The following is a 21,278-nucleotide window of genomic DNA, read 5'->3' as shown; positions in this document are numbered from 1 at the left end:
TGGAGGAGATGCCATGATTATGTACTGTATAATACACATGTGATGTTTTGGAGCGTATTGTCAATTTAACGAGAAAATGACTGAAAAGTGTTTTGAGGGAGATGGGTTGCATGGAGGGTTGAGTTGCATGACAGTTCAGTTAAAGGGGGTACAGTTACACGGGGGGTTTCGGTTATACAGGGGTTCAGTTACAAGGGAGTTCAGTTGCACGGGGGTTGAGTTAAATGGGGATTGAGTTCCACGAGAGTAGTGCTGTGTCGTGGTTTAGCTTGTCACAGTTTTAAAAGAGCTTTACGGGGATTGAGAGACTCAGTTGCCAGATTCCGTGTGGTTTTTCTTTACTTGGTGGTCATTAAAAACGAAATTTTTGTGTTAAATAAGTAGTTTTTGTATCTTTTAAAAGAGCTTTATGGGGTTTGAGAGACTCAGTTGCCGGATTGCATCTGGTTTTTCTGTACGTTTTGTTCATTAAAAAATATATTTGTGTTTTAACTATGTAGTTTTTTTATAATATTATAGATCTCTTATTTTTTTGAGAGACTCAGTTGACTTATTCCGTGTGGTTTATCCGTTATTTAAGGAATTTAAATATGAAATTTTTGTTTTATATAATTAGTTTTTTTATATTTTAAAATTGCTATAATGGGTTTGAGAGACTCTGTTGCCTGATTCCGTGTGGATTTAATTCACTTAAAGGACATTAAAAATGAAATTTGTGTGTTAAATAAGTAGTTTTTGTATCTTTTAAAAGAGCTTTACGGGGATTGAGAGACTCAGTTGCCAGATTCCGTGTGGTTTTTCTTCACTTTGGGGTCAATAAAAATGAAATCTTTTTGTTAAATAAGTAGTTTTTGTATCTTTTAAAATAGCTTTAAGGGGTTTGAGAGACTCAGTTACCGGATTCCGTGTGGTTTTTTTTACTTGGTGGTCAATAAAAAAGAAATTTTTGTGTTAAATAAGTAGTTTTTGTATCTTTTAAAAGAGCTTTACGGGGATTGAGAGACTCAGTTGCCTGATTACGTGTGGTTTTTCTTTACTTGGTGGTCATTAAAAACGAAATTTTTGTGTTAAATAAGTAGTTTTTGTATCTTTGAAAAGAGCTTTACGGGGATTGAGAAACTCAGTTGCCGGATTCCGTGTGGTTTTTCTTTACTTGGTGGTCATTAAAAACGAAATTTTTGTGTTAAATAAGTAGTTTTTGTATCTTTTAAAAGAGCTTTACGGGGATTGAGAGACTCTGTTGCCTGATTCCGTGTGGTTTTTCTTCTTTTCAGTAAAGACACTCGATATCGTAAAAGTGTTTAATTCAAACTTTTTTTAAAACTTCGAAATTTTTCAACTTTATTTATTTTTTTATTTTTTTACATAACTTAAAATGTCAAAATATGCTTACAGTTCTAACAATTGCGCTCTGTGATTGGTCAGAGACACGATGTGACTTTCCCACTTGTATTCTATGACCGGTTATTGACACTACCTAATCTATTGAATGTATTAAATCAGTATTTTTTACCCAGTTGAACGATAAACACATAAGTCATATCTTTAAAAAAAAAGTGAAGATGGAGCATTTTAATAAAGTGTGTTTACATAACAAGGTTATTGTAGCATTGAATGCAGACAAAGAGAAGTATTTAAACTTTGAAACAAGTACAGGTGGTAGCTCTATTGGAAATATATGCATTCAGTTTCATGACAGTAAGGAATTAAATTTCTTTGGAATACCGAAAAAAATTCAGCTCTTATGTTGGTGGTTATGCGAGATAGAGATCTTCAGAGATGATTGCACTCAAAGAGAATGCCAACATAAAAATAATCATTGATTATAGAGGACAACTCCTTGCTACTGTTGCAGGTAACACATTACCTACTGATACATCCAATCGTCAGCTTTCGGGTATTAGCATTCAACGGAAGATCAATTAAAGAAAGACCTATTATTCTACTAATATCGTAAACAATATCTTTTATAAGTTCATAAACTTTATATTTTTTAAAAATAATTTTATTATAGACAGTTAAATTTAAATAAAAATAAAAATGGAATTGTAAGTAAATATCACGATGGAATATAAATATTAATCTATGAAAAAAAAAGCACCAGCAAACGTTACTGCCATTGATCAAAAAGTCATTGAACAAAATAATACCAAATACTAAAAGCATATTGAGCCTGTTGATGAGACACCAGTAAAAATTGTGTATGTCTCAAAATAGAATAATGATTATTCTACTGATTACGAACTAAGAAAAGACAATAGCTGTAATATCAAGAGAGAACATGGTGAACTATTTTATGGAACAGATTCAAAATGTCCAAAGTTAATCATTGATATTAATAATGTATCATAATATATTTTTTGTATTAATATTCTACATAGTATTATTTCATTAAAAATATATTATGCATTACATTGTTATGTGTTCATTATTTTTAGAGTAAGCCAGCATATCAAACGTTTAGAATGTCTAATAAAACGTGGGAGATGTAAGAAAAGGAATTTGCATACATCTATTGTCCGACACATGGGAACAAATTCTTTCTTGAATTCGCCTCCTGGATAAATAAAAAAAGACATTTCATTCAAGAGATTATGACGAAATTCTAAGTAAGCAACAAACTCTTTCTTGAAGTTACCTCATGGATACACAATGCAGAAATTTCATTTAAGAAATTATCAAAAATTGTAAGTAAGCAGCAAATTCTTTCAAAAATATGTTAATACGTTTAAGCAATAAATATCTTTAAGCTTAACCTGTCTTTATTCTTTAGAATAGTTTTATTCATTTCATTAAATTATGAAGAAATTGTAAGTAAGTAACAATAGCTTTCTTGAATTAGCTTCCTGGACACAATACAGATATTTAATTGAAGAAATCATAATAAAATCGCAAGTAAGTAATAAAGTCTTTATTGTTTTCACCTATTGGATACACAATACTGAAATTTCATTCAAGAAATTATGAAGGAATTGTAAATAGGTAACACACTCATGTTACCTCGTGGATACACAATGCAGAAATTTCATTTAAGAAATTATCAAAAATTTTAAGTAAGTAGCAAATTCTTTCTTGAATTTGCCTCCTGGGTAAATAAAAAATACAGTTCATTAAAGAAATTATGAAAAAATTGTAAGTAAGTAGCAAATTCTTTCTTGAATTCACCTGCTGGATAAACAAAAAAAGATATTTCGTTCGAGAAATTATGACAAAATTCCAAGTAAGTAACAAACTCTTTATTGTTTTTATGACTTAGATACACGATGTAGAAATTTAATTCAAGAAATTATGAAAAAATTCTCAGTAAGTAACAATTTCTTTCTTGAAGTCAACTTTTGGATACACAATACGGAAATTTCATTTAAGAAATTATGAAAAAAAACAATTTCTAGCTTGAAGTCAACTCTTGGATACACAATACGGAAATCTCATTCAAGAAATTATGAAAATATTTGTAAGTAAGTAACAAACTCTTTCTTTTTTCACCTATTGGATATACAGTACAGATACTTCATTCAAGAAATTATTAAAAAACCGCAAGTAGGTAACTTTTTTTTTTCTCTTTATAAAAAACAATTTTTACTTAGCTACACGACGTAAAAATTTAATTCAAGAAATTCGGAAAAAATTCTAGGTAAGTAACAATTTCTTTCTTGAAGTCAACTCATGGATATACAATACGGAAATTTCACTCAAGAATTTCATGACGTAGATACACGATGTAGAAATTTGATTCAAGAAATTATGAAAAAATTCTCAGTAAGTAACAATTTTTTTCTTGAACTCATCTCTTGGATACACAATACGGAAATTTCATCAAGAAATTATGAAAATATTTGTAAGTAAGTAACAAACTCTTTATTGATTTCACCTCCTCGATATACAGTACAGATACTTCATTCAAGAAATTATGAAAAAATCGCAAGTAAGTAACTTTTTTTTGTCTTTATCACAAACAATTTTCACTTAGCTAAATGATGTAGAAATTTAATTCAAGAAATTATTGAAAAATTCTCAGTAATTAACAATTTCTTTCTTCAAGTCAACTCTTGTATATGCAATACGGACATTTCGTTAAAGAAATTATGAAAAAAATATTAACTAAGTAGCAAATACTTTTATAAATTTACCTTTTGGACAAACAAAAAAGCTATTTCGTTAAAGAAATAATGAAAAAATTCTAATTAAGTAGGAAACTCTTTATTGTTTTCACAGTTTAAATATATGACGTAGAAATTAAATTCAAGAAATTATGGAAAAATTCTCAGTCTAAGTAGCAAATTCTTTTTTTTATTATGATTTCTTGAATTAAATATCTGTATTGTGTATAGGAAGCGAATTCAAGAAAGCTATTGTTACTTACTTACAATTTCTTCATAATTTAATGAAATGAATAAAACTATTCTAAAGAATAAAGACGGGTTAAGCTTAAAGATATTTATTGCTTAAACGTATTAACATATTTTTGAAAGAATATGCTACTTACTTACAATTTTTGATAATTTCTTAAATGAAATTTCTGCATTGTGTATCCATGAGGTAAATTCAATACAGAGTTTGTAGCTTACTTAGATTTTCGTCATAATTTCTTTAATGAACTGTCTTTTTTATTTACCCACGAGGCGAATTCAAGAAAGAATTTGTTCCAATGTGTCTGACAATAGATGTATGCAAATTCCTTTTCTTACATCTCTGAGGTTTTATTAGACATTCTAAACGTTTGATATGCTAGCTTACTCTAAAAATAATGAACACATAACAATGTAATGCATAATATATTTTTAATGAAATAATGCTACGTAGAATATTAATACAAAAAATATATTATGATACATTATTAATATCAATGATTAACTTTGGACATTTTGAATCTGTTCCATAAAATAGTTCGCCATGTTCTCTCTTGATATTATAGCTATTGTCTTTTCTTAGTTCGTAATCAGTAGAATAATCATTATTCCATTTTGAGTCATACACAATTTTTACTGGTGTCTCATCAACAGGCTCAATATGCTTTTCGTCTTTGGTATTATTTGGTTCAATGACTGTTTGATCAATGGCAGTAACGTTTGCTGGTGCTTTGTTTTAATACATGCAATAGATTAGGTAGTGTCAATAACCGGTCATAGAATACCAGTGGGAAAGTCACATCGTGTCTCTGACCAAAGACAGAGCGCAATTGTTAGAACTGTAAGCATATTTTGACATTTTAAGTTATGTACAAAAAGAAAAAAATAAATAAAGCTGAAAAATTTCGAAGTTTTAAAAAAGTTTGAATTAAACACTTTTACGATATCGAGTGTCTTTACTGAAAAGAAGAAAAACCACACGGAATCAGGCAACAGAGTCTCTCAATCCCCGTAAAGCTCTTTTAAAAGATACAAAAACTACTTATTTAACACAAAAATATCGTTTTTAATGACCACCAAGTAAAGAAAAACCACCCGGAATCCGGCAACTGGGTCTCTCAATCCCCGTAAAGCTCTTTTAAAAGATACAAAAACTACTTATTTAACACAAAAATTTCGTTTTTAATGACCACCAAATAAAGAAAAACCACACGGAATACGTCAACTGAGTCTCTCAAACCACTTACATCTCTTTTAAAATATACAAAAACTAATTATTTAAAACAAAAATTTCTTTTTTAATGACCACCAATTAAAGAAAAACCACACGGAATCAGGCAACTGAGTCTATCAATCCCCGTAAAGCTCTTTTAAAAGATACAAAAACTAATTATTTAACACAAAATTTTCGTTTTTAATTACCACCAAGTAAAGAAAAACCACACGGAATCAGGCAACTGAGTCTCTCAAACCCCTTAAAGCTCTTTTAAAAGATACTAAAACTACTTATTTAACACAAAAATTTCGTTTTTAATGACCATCAAGTAAAGAAAAATCACACGGAATTAGGCAACTGAGTCTCTCAATCCCCGTAAAGCTCTTTTAAAAGATAGAAAAACTACTGATTTAACACAAATATTTCGTTTTTAACGACTATCAAGTGAAGAAAAACCACACGGAATCAGGCATCTGAGTCTCTCAAACCCCGTAAAGCTCTTTTAAAAGATGCATAAACTACTTATTTAACACAAAAATTTCGTTTTTAATGACCACCAAGTAAGCAAAAACCTCACGGAAATGGGCAACTGAGTCTCTCAATCCCCGTAAAGCTATTTTAAAAGATTCAAAAACTACTTATTTAACTCAAAAATTTCGTTTTTAATGACCACCAAGTAAACGAAAATCTCATGGAAACAGGCAACTGAGTCTCTCAAACCCCTTAAAGCTCTTTTAAAAGATAAAAAAACTACTTATTTAACACAAAAATTTCGTTTTTAATGACCACCAAGTAAAGAAAACCACACGGAATTAGGCAACTGAGTCTCTCAAACCCTGTAAAGCTCTTTTAAAAGATACAACAAATGACCACCAAGTAAAGAAAAACTACACGGAATCAGGCAACTGAGTCTCTCAGACCCCTTAAATCTCTTTTAAAAGATAAAAAAACTAATTATTTAAAAAAAATATTTAATTTTTAATGACCACCAATAAAATAAAATACACACGGAATCAGGCAACTGAGTCTCTCAATCCACGTAAAGCTCTTTTAAAAGATACAAAAACTAGTTATTTAACATAACAATTTCGTTTTTAATGCCTTCAAAGAGAAGGAGAACGACACGGAATCAGGCAACTGAGTCTCTCAAACCCCTTAAATCTCTTTTAAAAAATACAAAAACTAATTATTTAACACAAAAATTTCGTTTTTAATGACCACCAAGTAAAGAAAAACCACGCGGAATCAGGCAACTGAGTCTCTCAATCCCCGTAAAGCTGTTTTAAAACTGTGACAAGCTAAACCACGAGAAGGCACTACTCTCGTGGAACTCAATCCCCATTTAACTCAACCCCCGTGCAACTGAACCCTCTTGTAACTGAACCCCTGTATAACCGAAACCCCCGTGTAACTGTACCCCCTTTAACTGAACTCTCATGCAACTCAGCCCTCCATGCAACCCATCTCCCTCAAAACACTTTTCAGTCATTTTCTCGTTAAATTGACAATACGCTCCCAAACATCACTTGTGTATTATACAGTACATAATCATGGCATCTCCTCCAATTCACAAATCCCATTACCCCTTTTTTTTTGCAAAGGTTAATCAAACATTTCCGATTGTAAAAGCATTAAAACATTTTACACTCACTAATTACCCCTTTTTTGCAAATGCTAAACAAGAAAAAAAAACTGTCTGCTTTTCAAAAACTTGTCCGTTAAAACTCGAAACAAGACGCGCTGGTTTTATAATACAGGTTTAATTAATTGCGTAAATCTCTTGGCAAAGAGTGTAATGACCTGTAGAATAGAATACCTACCAGAAAGCAAATTACATGGAAATTGCTATACGTCTGGGAGAATCCAGACGAGACATACTACTTATACATTTCTTTTGTGCGTCCCATATTAGAGTACGCTTGTCCTGTGTGGCACCCTTGCCTCTCTAATGAAGCAACACAAAAAATTGAAAATGTCCAAAAGAGAGCTCTAAGAATTATTTTTAAAGAGGGCATGATACCATATTTGGATTTCTTCAATATTTCAAAACTAGAGGCCCTCGAGAGACGAAAAACTAATTTGTGCCTCCATTTTGCAAAAAATGCCATAACAAACCCTCGGACGGCAAGTATTTTCCCAAACGTCAATCACCATCCAGATTACGACTCCTTCGAGCTTTTTCTGATCACATCCCTTGTTTTTCTCCCAGTCACTGCGGTCCTTTTAGATACGGAAGAACTTTTGTCCCTTGTTTTCCATAACAATTGAATAAAATGTCCATCGAGTTTCTTTTTTTCATTTTTTTTTGTCCCCCCCCCCTTCTTGACCAGTTTTTATTTTTTAACTCTTTTATTGACTTACTGTAGTTGGATTATTGACACTTTCTTAGTGTCCCTTTTAATTTATATGCAGTTATGTCTCGCTCTTTTTTTTTCTTTGTATATTCGCTTATTCCCCCCCCCCCCTTCCTTTTTTTACGTCCGTTCTAATTCTTTTTCCGATTCATATTTGTGTAAGTTTATTTTGTCCAGTTTTTATATTTTTAACTGACTTTTTACAATTTTAATTATTGACTGTTTAATGGTTGTTCATTATGATTTTTCTATTTCGTTGTTGTTGTTTCATTTTTGCCAGTTTTAGTGCAACCATTTATATTGTCGACTCCGAAGTCCGAATTTTGCCCTTTGTGGGCTTGTGATAGTGATCTTTTTGAAATAAATATCTTATCATATTTATCATGTATAAAATACATTTAAACGTCAGAGGACTCTATTGGAGAGGTCGCGATGGCTTCAGCCAAGTGAAAGGTCAAAAATCCTCAGAATTTCTAGACATATGAACAATAATAAAAAACAGACAGAAGTTCAGGTGGGTCCACCTGAACTTCTGTAGTACAAAACATTCGTAAGGACTTATTCAACAAAACTACGGTTCATCGAAAACTTAGACAAGTTGTTCAAATTCTGTCCAAAATTGTAATTCTTAAGCAGAAAAACTGAAAGAGGGATGCTACCAATCAACTCACAATTATTGATATATACTTTTTAACAGCAAGGAATAGGGGGTTTATTGGTCCGGCACCCCACATCATTTTTTGGTTAGGGCAGAGCATTATTTGAAAACCGATCAGAGATTAAATATAAAAAACAAGTTTTTTTTTCAACTGAAAGTAAAGGAGCAACAAAACGAACAGAAATTAGTCAGTATATTAGGGGAGCTCCCCCCTCCTCGGTCCCCCGCTCTTTACACTAAAGTTTGAATTTTTGTCCTGATTCTTTAAAAACGACTGCTGAAACACAAGGGCCATTAAATTCAAATAAGAAGCTTCTTTAAAGCGCTAAAAACTTCGGCGTAGCAAGAGGCTGAGGAGAGATCAGCCCCCCTTTTATCCGGAATAACTTCTATTGGTTTGGTAGGGGGAGAAGCGGCTCCTTAAACTCATTTTATTCCTAATGGCGGGACATCTAATAAAGGGGGTAATTGGACGTCAATTAAACTTTGTGGGAAGTAAGAGTAAGTATCTCAGATGGGCCTTTGGGGTTTTCGGACGCATTCCATCCTCTGTTGAGGGAGACGAGGTCCCAAAATTCATGTCTCATTTGGATTTCTGCCAGAAAAGATTGTTGAATCTTGATCAGACTGTCGGAAGTGAGAACTATCGTCTTAGTAATGTATCGTCTTAGCTAGCATCACAATCATGCATAGAGCTTATATACTAGTTATGCTTTTTGGGGATACTTAGTACTCAAATTCTTGTCATAAACAATAACTAGAAGGGTGTGTCGAACCTCACTTCAACTTAGAAGTAACATTTGATGTACCATTCCTTCCTTCCTTGTTGTTTTAATTCTGGGATTCAAGCTTTGTACGGGTGGACGAAAGGCTATTATTATCTTTTGTGGTCAAGACGTCTGTCAGAAGACGTCGTAAAACCTGTACCAAACTGAGCGAGGAGTAAGAATGAGAATTTGTGAAATGACGGGGAAAGTGTCCCATTGCATAAAAACTCATTCTGAGGAAAAAGTGATTAAAGATTTTGAAAGATCTTTTTTTCAAAATTCCAGTTAATAAAATTGTCATTGATGGCCAAATAAAAAATTGGGATGGGGCTTTCAAGTTCAAGTTCATTCAGATGTTTTTCAAATTAGTATAAAGGGAGGGAATTCTTTAAACCTTCCATTACTTTTAAGAAATATGTTTGGACCAAGCAAAACGAGAGCTGTGGGAGAGGGTAGTGGCTTCTTACGAAAAACAGCTTTTACCCTGTTACAAAATATTTTAAATGCTGAATAATAGATTGTATTCATACACTTAGCTGCACAGGGGTAGAAGGGAGAAGGGATATTCCCTAAGCATAACATTTGTTCTAATGCCCCTCACGCATAAACAGATCGAAATTTAATAAGAAAAATGAGTGTTGGTATTTCATACCCCTTCCCCTCCGATAAATTTTTGAAGGAATGTACTTTTTCATGGTTGAGTATCATTCATAAGCATTGCTATTCAGCAGTTAAATATCAGCATAAATAGATGGGATGGAGGGGAGGGTCTGTAAGCCCCTCCCCCGAAATTACGAATGAGAAACATTGATTTAATAAAAATGTTAACGAACCCAAACTATTATATGGAAAAAAAAACAGTTTGCTTTCAAATGGAAGTAAGGAGTGAAGTTAACACTGAAGGTACATAAATAATCATATTCATGAAGGGCAACCACCTCCTAAACCATCCCCTCTTTGCGCTAAAGTTTAACTAGATAGATAAGATAAGATTTATTGCAAAAAGCCTGTGGGCCATAGCAACACATAATACAATCTATAAACAAACACTCAGGAACAAAATACAACTTTAGATAGTAAAAATCGAAAAAGCAAAAAAGAAAAAGAACAACAAAACGAAAAAAAAGAAACACACCAAGGTTCGACTTTTAACCAACAAACACCATATAATAAAATTCAAATCATAAAAATAGTATCAGGCTATCCCCTCAAACATGATTCCCTATATTTAGTCCCTAAACGAAGAAACTTACACAACTGTTTAATAGCGCATGCGTTCCTCTCAGCCATCCGCTCTATTAACCAGCATTCGCTCCCAAACACTCATCCGAAACATTCATTCCACAACTCAGACAGCTCTTCGCACTCGGATACAAAAGAAATAAGTTATCATTCACACATCCACACATTGGGCAAAAATAAGGGCCAGCCGCCAGCGTAATCTTTCCCAAAAGTTTCTTTCTCTCACCTAAATCCAAACTATCCCCTCTTACCAACAACAAATTCTTCAAATTCTCTTTATCTAACCCAAATTTAAGATAAACCTCCTCCGCCCAACAGTCTTTGGCTTGGGAGTAAAACCACAAAGACATAGATTGGTCCTTATGAGCTTGCCACTTATGGATTTCTTGGTCATTTAGGATTCGCTGAACTTTCTTCCATACTGTCATGGTTTCACCCATAGGGCCTTTTCCTTTATTCCACATCTCCGAAAGTCCACAAAGGTCCAGTATTTTCTTAACCTGATTTGACCATGAATCACGTCTACCATCCTTCAAGCTCTCCAAATAAGCTGCCTTAAGAAGCCAAACTCTAGGTAGTCTAATTATCTTCTCCCAGAATTTTACCATTCTAACCAATCTAACACACCTTAAAGAAAAAAGCACCAAATCTGCTTTTCGTATAACTGAAATTAATAAATCCTTCAAGCCTAGAATTCTGTTAATATATCTTAGCTGAACTATTTTTAGCTTCGCTCCTTTTGCAAAGCCCAGAACCTCAGAGCCACAATTTAGACTAAAAGCTACCTTCGTCTGGAAAACCCTTTTCTAGATGTCAGCCTCATGTGAGCTAGCTGATTTAAATTACTTCTCAAAAGCATATTTATTGGCCTATTACCACTTAAATTACAATCTCCTACGACCCTGGACATCCCCCTTGAGGCATTAAACTTGCCAACCAAATAAATAAATTCCTCATTTGCCTCTAAGACCTGTCCTCTAAAATTAAAAGAACCTCTCCATCAACATTTCCTTTACTCCTAACTACTAATACTACTGATTTATTAGCGTTGAACTCTAACTCCTTCTGTTCTAAATATTTTTTTATTATATCTAATATCCTCTGAAGGCTCTCTCTCCTATCTGCCACTAGAGCAATATCATACACGAATAACATGCATGATAGCCTAAACCAATCTAAAGATAAGTCAGGGGCTCCATTATTTTTCATAAACCTATCTAAATCATTAGTTGAAAAAAACTACGTTTTCTAAAGAGTTAAAGAGGGTGAGTTACAAGGTCGAACCTTAAAACGTACAGGGATTAGGAGGCACAGTTGGGGCTACCGCCCCTCAAACTTCGCTTTCGCAGCCTTTAAATATAAAAAATTTTCTTTAAACTGAAAGTAAGGAGCGACATTAAAACTTAAAACGAACAGAAATTATTCCGTATATGAAAGAGGCTGTGCCTTCCTCAACGCCTCGCTCTTTACGCTAAAGTTTTTATTGTTTAAAAAAAGAGTTGTGAGAAAGTCAAACTTTAGCTTAAAGAGCGAGGCGTTGAGGAGGGCACAGCCTCTTTCATATACGGAATAATTTCTGTTCGTTTTAAGTTTTAATGTCGCTCCTTACTTTCAGTTTAAAGAAAATTTTTTTATATTTAAAGGCTGCGAAAGCGGGGGGTTTGGGGCGGTAGCCCCTCAACTTTGCCTCCTAATCCCTGTACGTTTTAAGGTTCGACCTTGTAACTCAGCCTCTTTTAACTCTTTAGAAAACGTAGTTTTTTTCAAATAATTTCTGCACGTTTTTGTACAGTTTATTACTTATTATTGCTTGACTAACTGTTAGCTGATCGTGTCAGGAGTTAAAGTTGGGGGCTGCCGCCCCCAAAACCCCCGCTCTTGAACATTCTTGTGTTAAGGCTTTTAAATCCTGAATACTCAAATCACGTCGTACAGGGTGCCTCCTAATCCCTGTACATTTTAAGGTTCGAACTTGTGACTCAGCCTCTTTAACAGCCCCCCCAACTGTGCCTCCTAATCCCTGTACGTTTTAAGGGTTGACCTTGTAACTCAGCCTCTTTAACTCTTTAGAAAACGTATTTTTTTTCAAATAATACACAGAAACAGGTTAGACATGCTTTGTTATGAAAATTGACGCGCAGATATTTTCATAACAAAGCATGTCTAACCTGTTTATGTGTATTATTTGAAAAAAACTAAGGTTTTTCGTAAATGTAAATTCGGGGGATAATTTTTTCGATCTGAAAATATCAAAAGGCCCTAACAGGTTGAATTCTGCTTCGAATGAGTCCTCATTCAACCGGATCCGTTGCCAACTGTGGCCTGTAGGCGTGGCTAAGAAAAAAAAAGAAATGATGATGAATTTTAAGTGGCTATATTTGGTTTTTTGAAAACAGGGAAGGAGTGATCGGATTGAGCTGAAATTTCGAGGATAAGCTTCCGGGCCCTAGGAAAACTTAACCTCTAAATTTCAGCCCAATCGGACACCGTTAAAGGGGGGCTGTGGTGGGAGGGTCGAAACTTCCGGCCCAGTTTACCCCATGAAGATAAAGTCGGAGGAGGATGAAATTTTGCAAGTTTCTTAGTTTGAGCTTGGGCTACAAAATGCGATTACCGCCGTCTCTCTGCGACCTCTAGGACCTGAAATCGCTTAACATTGTGGTGGGTCGCCTCTTTATAGAGGCACAAGTGTGCCTCCTTGATTAACAAACTAGAATTATAACTTATGCTTTATCGGGAGTATGATTAATATCTATAATATGTTGAAATTTTAGCGCAAGGGGACGGTGGTTTGGGGGTCACTATCTCTTTCGTATATACCTGCTTTTGAAGTGACAACGCCAACCTTTTCATTCATTCACTGAGTTGCAGTCACTGCTACAAGCGTGATTAAAAAAAGCTTATTTTTTATATTTGATATTGAAATATGGTGATGGATTCTTTCTAGTTAAAATGCTTTCGAGACATATGACTGTCCTAGTTAAAATACTATCAGTCGACCAGTTATGTATTGTCTAGCTTTTGCCGTTTGAAATATAACTGTGGGTTCCCTATAGTTTTTTTTATAGCGGCTATCAAGTGTTTTTCGTTTTGTGTTGGAAATCAGACTCTTTATATGTTGTTTTTAAAATTTAGATGGTTTTGTTAGATTTTACTTTTTTTACATTGTAAGTGACTTTTTATTTAGGTTTTAACTATATGCAATCAGATAATGGATGAAGTTCTAGGAAGCGAGCGTGTGCCGCGAGATTTTAGAGCCAAATTTCCAGATGATCTTGTGCTTGATAATCTTGCTGGGCAGCTGTGGTTCGGTGCAGAGGTAAGTTTGAAGAATTGTTTTAGTTGGAAGAAAAGCTCTGTTTTTCCTTTGTTTTTGTCATTGTGTCTGCAAAGTGAAAATATGAAAAAGATAAACCAAAGAGAAGAAAAAGAATATAAGAAAAAAATTGCAAAGAATTTATGTACAGCAGCAACATTTAAAGAAATTTAAAATAAATTTCTGGTGAACTATTATCTCAATTAATCAGTATTTGTACCGAACCAATCCTGCTCAAATGAAAAAGAATATAAGAAAAAATTGCAAAGAATTTATGTACAGCAGCAACATTTAAAGAAATTTAAAATCAATTTCTGGTGAACTATTATCTCAATTAATCAGTCGTTGTACCGAACCAATCCTGCTCAAATCATCCTCAGGGCCAAACTGTGGTGTTTCTTTTTATCCTGAAATTTCCCCCATAGTAGAGTGCAGACGGTTTGTTATCTTTGTATTATCCTTTCTTGTTTTAGTTTTGTTTTAGTTTAAAGCTTTTTCCAATAGGCAATGATTAGAAGTCCTCCAAAAAAAAAGTCCCCCCAGATCCCACCCCAAATACCAGCGAAACTGATACCCATCCTGGCTAGTGAAACGCACTATCTCAAAGTTCACATGATAGCTCAGATTCCGAGAATAATACAATGATCAGTGTAGGGGCCAATTTCACTATAAATGATGATTATGGGTTTCAAGAGGTGCTTTCTAGAAGCTCTAAAAAAAGGAAAAAAAATCTCCACAATCAGAAGCATTTCCCCTCTCCCTGACCAAGATCCTCACTCCCAAAACTTAGGAATTTACCTTAAAATTTTTCCTATTACCCCCTTTGAAATAAAAAAGATTACTGCAATAATAGTTGCAATGAATAATGAAACAATTGACCACTGCCTACTGGAATGTAATGTACTGACGTCTGCACAACATACTTTGCTTTGCAAACTGTTAAAATGCTTCAAACACCGGAAAATCTCACTATTAGCCAAGAGCCTAGTCAACTATACCTGCACTCAGAGCATAGAAATCGAAATCTATCATCTTCTAATTGAACTCCTAGAGTCTAAAAATCTACTGAAAGATATCTGAAAATATCTAATAATCATGAGGCAATCAAGCCAGTAGTTCTGTAGCCCACAGAGTGAAGGAAAAGGGCTAAATAGTATTACTGAAAAGTCCGCCTGCTGTTAAATAGAAGAAGATTTATGCAGTGATAGAACCTATCTTTTAGCCCTCCAAGTGGTAATTCAACTACATGTTGTCCAAATTTTAAATGAATATTTGATATAGGATTCCTTGGTTCTAGCTTGCTTCAGTCTTCCATTTCGTTTCATTGGAATTTTACACTAGTTTTTCTGCGTTTTATTGAAGTCTCGTTGAACATATCAAAATAAAATTTGACCAGTGAATCAGGAAGGCCATATGCGACTATATTGCCAAAAAGTTGAGGGACAACAGTAAAGTCCAGGTCAAGAAATGGAATAACCCCGAAGTCTTCAGAACAGTAAGCAAAATATCCACCAAGAAAGTCCACGAAACCAAAAGCTCACTCCCAATCATCGATCGTGACACCCTACCAAGAACATCCGAGATCAAAGCGATGATAGAATCTCTTATGCTATGCACAGATCTGGAACCAGACAATGTCAGGGCGGAGTTAATAAAGGTCATCTCAGAAGGTACTGTTGATCTATACCACAGTGCTATAAGAGCCACCTGGTTTACTGGACCTGGACATGTTCAAAGGCATTGACGCAATGTAGCAATAATCTTGATTCACAAAAAAACACAAACAAAGAGAGAAAATTACCGCACTACGAGGCTCAAAAGCCACCAACTAGAATCCTGACCAATATCCTCCTCTGCATAAAATAAGCGATCACACCTGCGAATATCATGCTGGTTTTTGGGTCTGACTATCAACTATCTACCAAATCTTTTCCTTGTGCCAACTGACGAGACGGTTAATCGACTTCAAGAGAGCTCTCTATCAGCTTTCTATTGATTTTGAAAAGGCTGGCAGAATCTGACTGGTTTTCTGAAAAAAACTTTCGACAATTTTTAGAACCTGAAGGGACGTAACCTCTCCCCAAAGTTGTTCCTCCTCTTTTTCTGCTATTCTCTCCCTGATACCTCAGAATATGGAGCAAAATCGGTGGAATCCTTGTTTTTGACAAGCTGGCCTTTGCTGGACGTGCCGATCATCTTTCTATAATTTCCCTTTACCTGCAAGCACAGAAATATTTCATCTCACAAACAAACGGCGTATACGTGGGAACTGTCAATCGCTCTGTTTACCTTGACAGTTTCTCACCGGCTGACGATTATTGCACTGCCAAATTAAACTCTACCTGACCCTTGCCAGTTTCAGTTGACCAGTTTCAGAAGACTAAAAAGTCTTGAGACATGGACATAAGGAAGGGGGGAAACTGACCTCCCTAGAACTTCAAATTTACACTAGATATTAACGAGAACTTTTCGTATTTTGGAATTTTTTTTTTGGATCACTAGTAGGTGGTCGAAAAAGCAGGAAAGAAACAGAAATTTCCAAATATCGTTTCCGATATCGATATTTACGTTTCGATATTCAATATTGATTTTCACACACACACATATATATATATATATATATATATATATATATATATATATATATATATATATATATATATATATATATATATATATATATATATATATATATATATATATATATATATATATATATATATATATATATATATATATATATATATATATATATATATATATATATATACATATATATGAAACGATAGATATGTCAAGATATATCTAGTTTGATATTTAATATCGTCAAACTTTTAACTTTGAATTGAATTCTTAGAACAAGAATCCGTTATCTAACCGTAACATGATTTGGGATTTTGAAAAAGGGCAGAAAAAATAACTAAAAACACGGGCCGCATTTTTGCCGTAGTTCATTCGAAACATTGGCGTAAAGTTTGATATAACCAGGACCGCCTTTTGCCGTGTTCGTTTCGAAAGATTGGTGCTTAGTCTGAAATAACCAGACATAAAAGATTAAAATCTTTACCTAAAACTAGCCCAAGTGCACTTAAACGGACCCTGTGCGTGTCGCGGTGCAAGCCGTGACACGCGCAAAATTTTCTTTATTGTAGCACTGAAAATCGCTGTGTAGCACATAAAATTGCGCAATTTTAGCACTTTAGGAACTGACCGTAGTGGCAACCCTGTACACAATACTACCTGTGGCAGTTCAAATAAATTTAATGAAAAGAACCAAGAGATATTACCGATAAAACTTTATCCCCCTCCATCACAGAATTGGCTACCCCCTCCCCTAGACAAGATGCTTTCTACGCCCATGTAGGGAGATATTTCGAATCGTTTATAAATGCGTCACAATAGCCTAATCTTAGACATTGCTCTGTGGATGTGTGAATTATGAACAGTGAAAGCCTAAAATGAGCTCAGCGTCCTTGGGTTTGAAAAATTTCACCACGAAATAGCCAAGATTATATACACTGACCATGTCACAACTGAGGAAGTTTGAAAAAGACTAAAATCACCAGACACGATCTTCAACACATCACAAGACACCAATTGCCTTTGTTAGGTCACGTTAGGAGAACTAATTCCGATTGCATGTCCGAAATTTAATGGAACACTTGTGTGACTTTGACCCCAGAGGAGACGTCGTGATAATAAAAAAATCACCCAACTATCCTGAACTGAAAAAAAGCAGTTGGTTCAGGGAGTATTGTAAGGAGTGGCCACAAAAATTCTCATGAGAATAAATCGGATGTCAGTAACTAATTGTTGTAATCGTTGTAAGTTTTTTCATCTTATTTTTCTTTGTTCGATCCTGAAAATGGACCCTGAATTCGGGCTGCGATTTTTTCTTCTTTTTTGTCCTCTTTTGACCAAGAATAAAAATCTTTTGAAGAGAAAGAGAAGGTACTGGAAAGTTTAATGACTACACAGGCAGTTGTCATTGTAACAAAGCTGTGATAAGAGCTAGGAAAGAATGGCAATAATCTTCAGTGGAACAAGACCATACAACTGGATACGAATTTTTTTCTCTCTCTTTTTTTCTGTATAAACTAAACGTATAATTGTACAATATTATTTTTTCTTTAGACAACTCTAAAGAGAGGACCGAAGGTCCCTATTGAGAAAAAAAAGTCGTTTTTTCTTTAATTTTCTTTGTTTCTTTTTATTTTTAAAAACGGTATGTGGTGACCCAATCGTGAATTTTCGTGCAAAATGTCTTGTCCTTTTGCTTTCCTTTATTGACGTTGATCCATTTTAAATGTTTACAGAATACAATGTTTCTAGTGTCGTAAATTGAAGATAAACGAAAGCTTTTTTGATTAAAAAAATATTGCTTGCATGTTTTCTCGCTGGACATCTGATTTTACAAATTTTGCAAGGAAATGTAAAAATAATTTCTAAGCCATAACCCAACCCACTTATATTTCAGTTGCTGCGTTCGTTTTTGCTGTTCTATCAAAATCCAATCCTCGGTTTTACTAATAAGACATTCGTTTGTAAATTCTCGGTTTTACTTTGCGCTTATAAGCCGTTCTCTGAAATGTCGTTCTTAGTTCTTTGTTCTTTAGAATGACGGAATTAGTATCATACTCCGTTTCACTACTTTAGTTTTACTTTTGAGCGCCAAGTTTTAAAATCGAAAACTATGCAAGAACCAACTAATAGCCATTGATTCGTTTAACATTGATACATAATAAAGCTGGAAATGGAAATGAAAAGCTTTGAAAACAGTAGTTTCTGCCAAGTTGTGACGGAATTTTTTGAAAAGTATCGATAAAAGTGTATTAAACCCTTTATTTGCCTCTTAGGTATATATTTTAGAAAGTAAATAACTTAAAAACCAGCGTTGTCTCACACAGTGTCCAAGTTTATAAGAAATTAATATTAGAAATTGGTTTTTTTTTGTTCATTTGCTAATTAATTAGTAAACCAAGTGAATGGTCGGAAATAGCAATTCCTCATGCGAAGGGCTACAAAACTTTGTGATTTATCACTATTTCGGGCATTTTTCTTTATATTTGTTTCTCAGAAACGTTTCTTATACGGAAGTACATAGCCTTAAAAACACTTATTTCCAAGATTGAATCAAATTTTGATGGAATATAGCAGAATTGTTAATTCTGCTGGCCGATTGAAGTTCTATCTGTGGTTAAATTATACCTGGCTATGGCTTGTAAGACATTTTTTCAGTAAAAATGACTTTTAGAACAGCGAAATATAACGCAATATAAGAGTAAAACCGAGGATATCTTAGTAGACCTAAGAACGACGGATGGCGAAAACGAACGCAGCTAGTATTTGACCAAGACTTGATTCAAGGACAACGTTTGCCAGCGCAAAGTAACTAACATAGCCAAAATTAACATTTTTTGGCAAAAAGTAACAAGCCGCTAAAGCTGCACATCAGTTTTGAGGAGCGCTTTATTTCCCCTTTTCATTACAGCAATTTTCTAGTTACAGTGATACAAGATAAAGATGAAATTAGACGACTTTCTCTTTCTCTCTCACACTATTTCTTAATCTCCCTTTCTGTAGCTCTTACTATGCACTAAAATATGGGATTTTCTTTTCAGTGCTTAGCTGCTGGCTCCAGCATTGTCAATAGGGAATTAGAAAGTGCTGCAATGCGACCTCTGGCAAAAGCCCTTACCAAAACATTAGATGGGATTAGAAATGAGCTAAGGAATCAGTGCCTGAGAAATACCCCTGTCTTCAGTGAGAAGTTATGTGAAACCTTGAGGTAATTTTTGTGTTTTTTTTTCACTTTTTAGAGAGAAAACAAAACTTTTTAGAAAGAAAAAAACGAAAGGAGGGGGGGGTACCAGGTTTACCCCCCCCCCCCGACATTTGTGTCCGAATCGTAAATACGTAACAAAAATGCATATAAACATATTTTTGATACTTCTTTTTAATTTTTGTGGTAAAAATACTGGATACGCCCTTGCATTCAATCCTCATAACTAGGGATATCATGAAAAAAAAGGGAAAAGTGTGCAGACAAATGAAATGTCCAAATCGTCAATGTAATACAAATCTCGCAACTAGGGTTAGTATCTAGGAACAGTAAGGGCTGCAACTAGAGCTAAAAGAGACTATCCAGGCTGCCAGCTCGAATGGTTAACTCTGTTTTTTTTTTTTTTTTTTTTTTTTTTTTTTTTTTTTTTTTTTGTGATGCTGTCTCTGGGTATTGGGTTTTAAGTTATGGCTTGAATTTGAAAGGGGTTCATAACAGGGCTTTTACTAGTATGTGTCTTTCATGTATACCCGAAAGAGTGGCTGTAAATAAATTTGATATTCGTTGCTGCAGTACAGTGGGAAGCGGATAGGCGAATCCCCACTAAAGGTTTGTTCTTAGGAACCTCTCCCCAAAGAAATTTGCAGTAAAAAACTTATTTGGGTTTCACACCTTTTAAATCTCCTGTACAGAGACTTGTGATTACCTCTAAGCATCCCCCACCCCCCTAGATGTTGCTTATGTTTACGGATAATAATAATACTCTTTATCAAGCAATTTTTTCCGTTGTATGTAGGCCCAAAAGAGCACTTTAATTAAGCGAAAGTCATCTTTTTTTGTTTCTAAGAATTTGTCCTCCTTTCTTCTTGATCTTTCTTCTTTTTTCATGACCAATAATTTTTTTAAGCTTTGTGGTCATTTTGGTACACATATGACTTTCTTTCTTAGGAGGAAAGTACAGAGTACAGAACTAAAAAGGTGTAGCCTTTTATTAAGACTAAAAACTCTGTAAAGTCAGTAAATTGGCATATGCCTCGTATCGTCTTTGTTTGAACTGTTCAAAGACTGAATCAGTAAACTCCTCTTTTCATATTATTTGAGATTTTAGTATCATTATATTTGATTGACTTTAAGTTTTTATTATCACAAAGAAATTCTTTCAAAATAAAACTCAATCTCTCAAAATGACGTTAGTATATTCTCTACACTATAATATTTAAAAAAGAAGAAAAAATTATAATCCTTAGTATAGTATTGAGTAGTATTTATCCCATCAGATGAATGATTACTTTGTGTGTAAGTTTTTCCCTAGGATGGATGATAGACTATCTATCAGCAAGTGAAATTAATCGTTTTTATACAATTCTGAAAAAATTATGCCAGCTTTGCCTCTCACAGAGACTATCTGTGTGGCTTTACTCTAATTAGCCATGGCTCTCAAGTTTTTCATCACTTCCACTAAGTTGGTTTTAATTCAACAATTTTATGAAGTTAATAGATTGTTTAAGATCTACACAATACTCTATTCCGTCTTGTTTTTCCATTTTTTTTTTTTTTTTTTTTTGGTATTTTTTCTCAATTGTCCATTCTCCTC

The 21,278-nt window shown here is 34.0% G+C and overlaps 1 protein-coding gene across 1 annotated transcript in view; it reads left to right on the top strand.

Annotated features, from left to right (window-relative positions):
* LOC148952974 (lateral signaling target protein 2 homolog) overlaps nucleotides 1-21,278 on the top strand; it is a 62,359-nt gene that overhangs the window by 23,416 nt on the left and 17,665 nt on the right. Inside the window, exons 3-4 of the mRNA XM_089088213.1 lie at nucleotides 13,774-13,905; nucleotides 19,524-19,690. Coding sequence (XP_088944339.1) covers nucleotides 13,774-13,905; nucleotides 19,524-19,690 — 299 coding nt within the window. The remainder of the gene's footprint in view (nucleotides 1-13,773; nucleotides 13,906-19,523; nucleotides 19,691-21,278) is intronic.

This window comes from Artemia sp. Qi Xiang Cuo, chromosome 4 (genome assembly GCF_049724085.1).
Source record: "Artemia sp. Qi Xiang Cuo chromosome 4, ASM4972408v1, whole genome shotgun sequence".
Lineage (NCBI taxonomy): Eukaryota > Metazoa > Arthropoda > Branchiopoda > Anostraca > Artemiidae > Artemia > Artemia sp. Qi Xiang Cuo.
The sequence above is the reverse complement of the archived record's forward strand: the minus strand, read 5'-3'. Positions and strand labels throughout refer to the sequence as shown.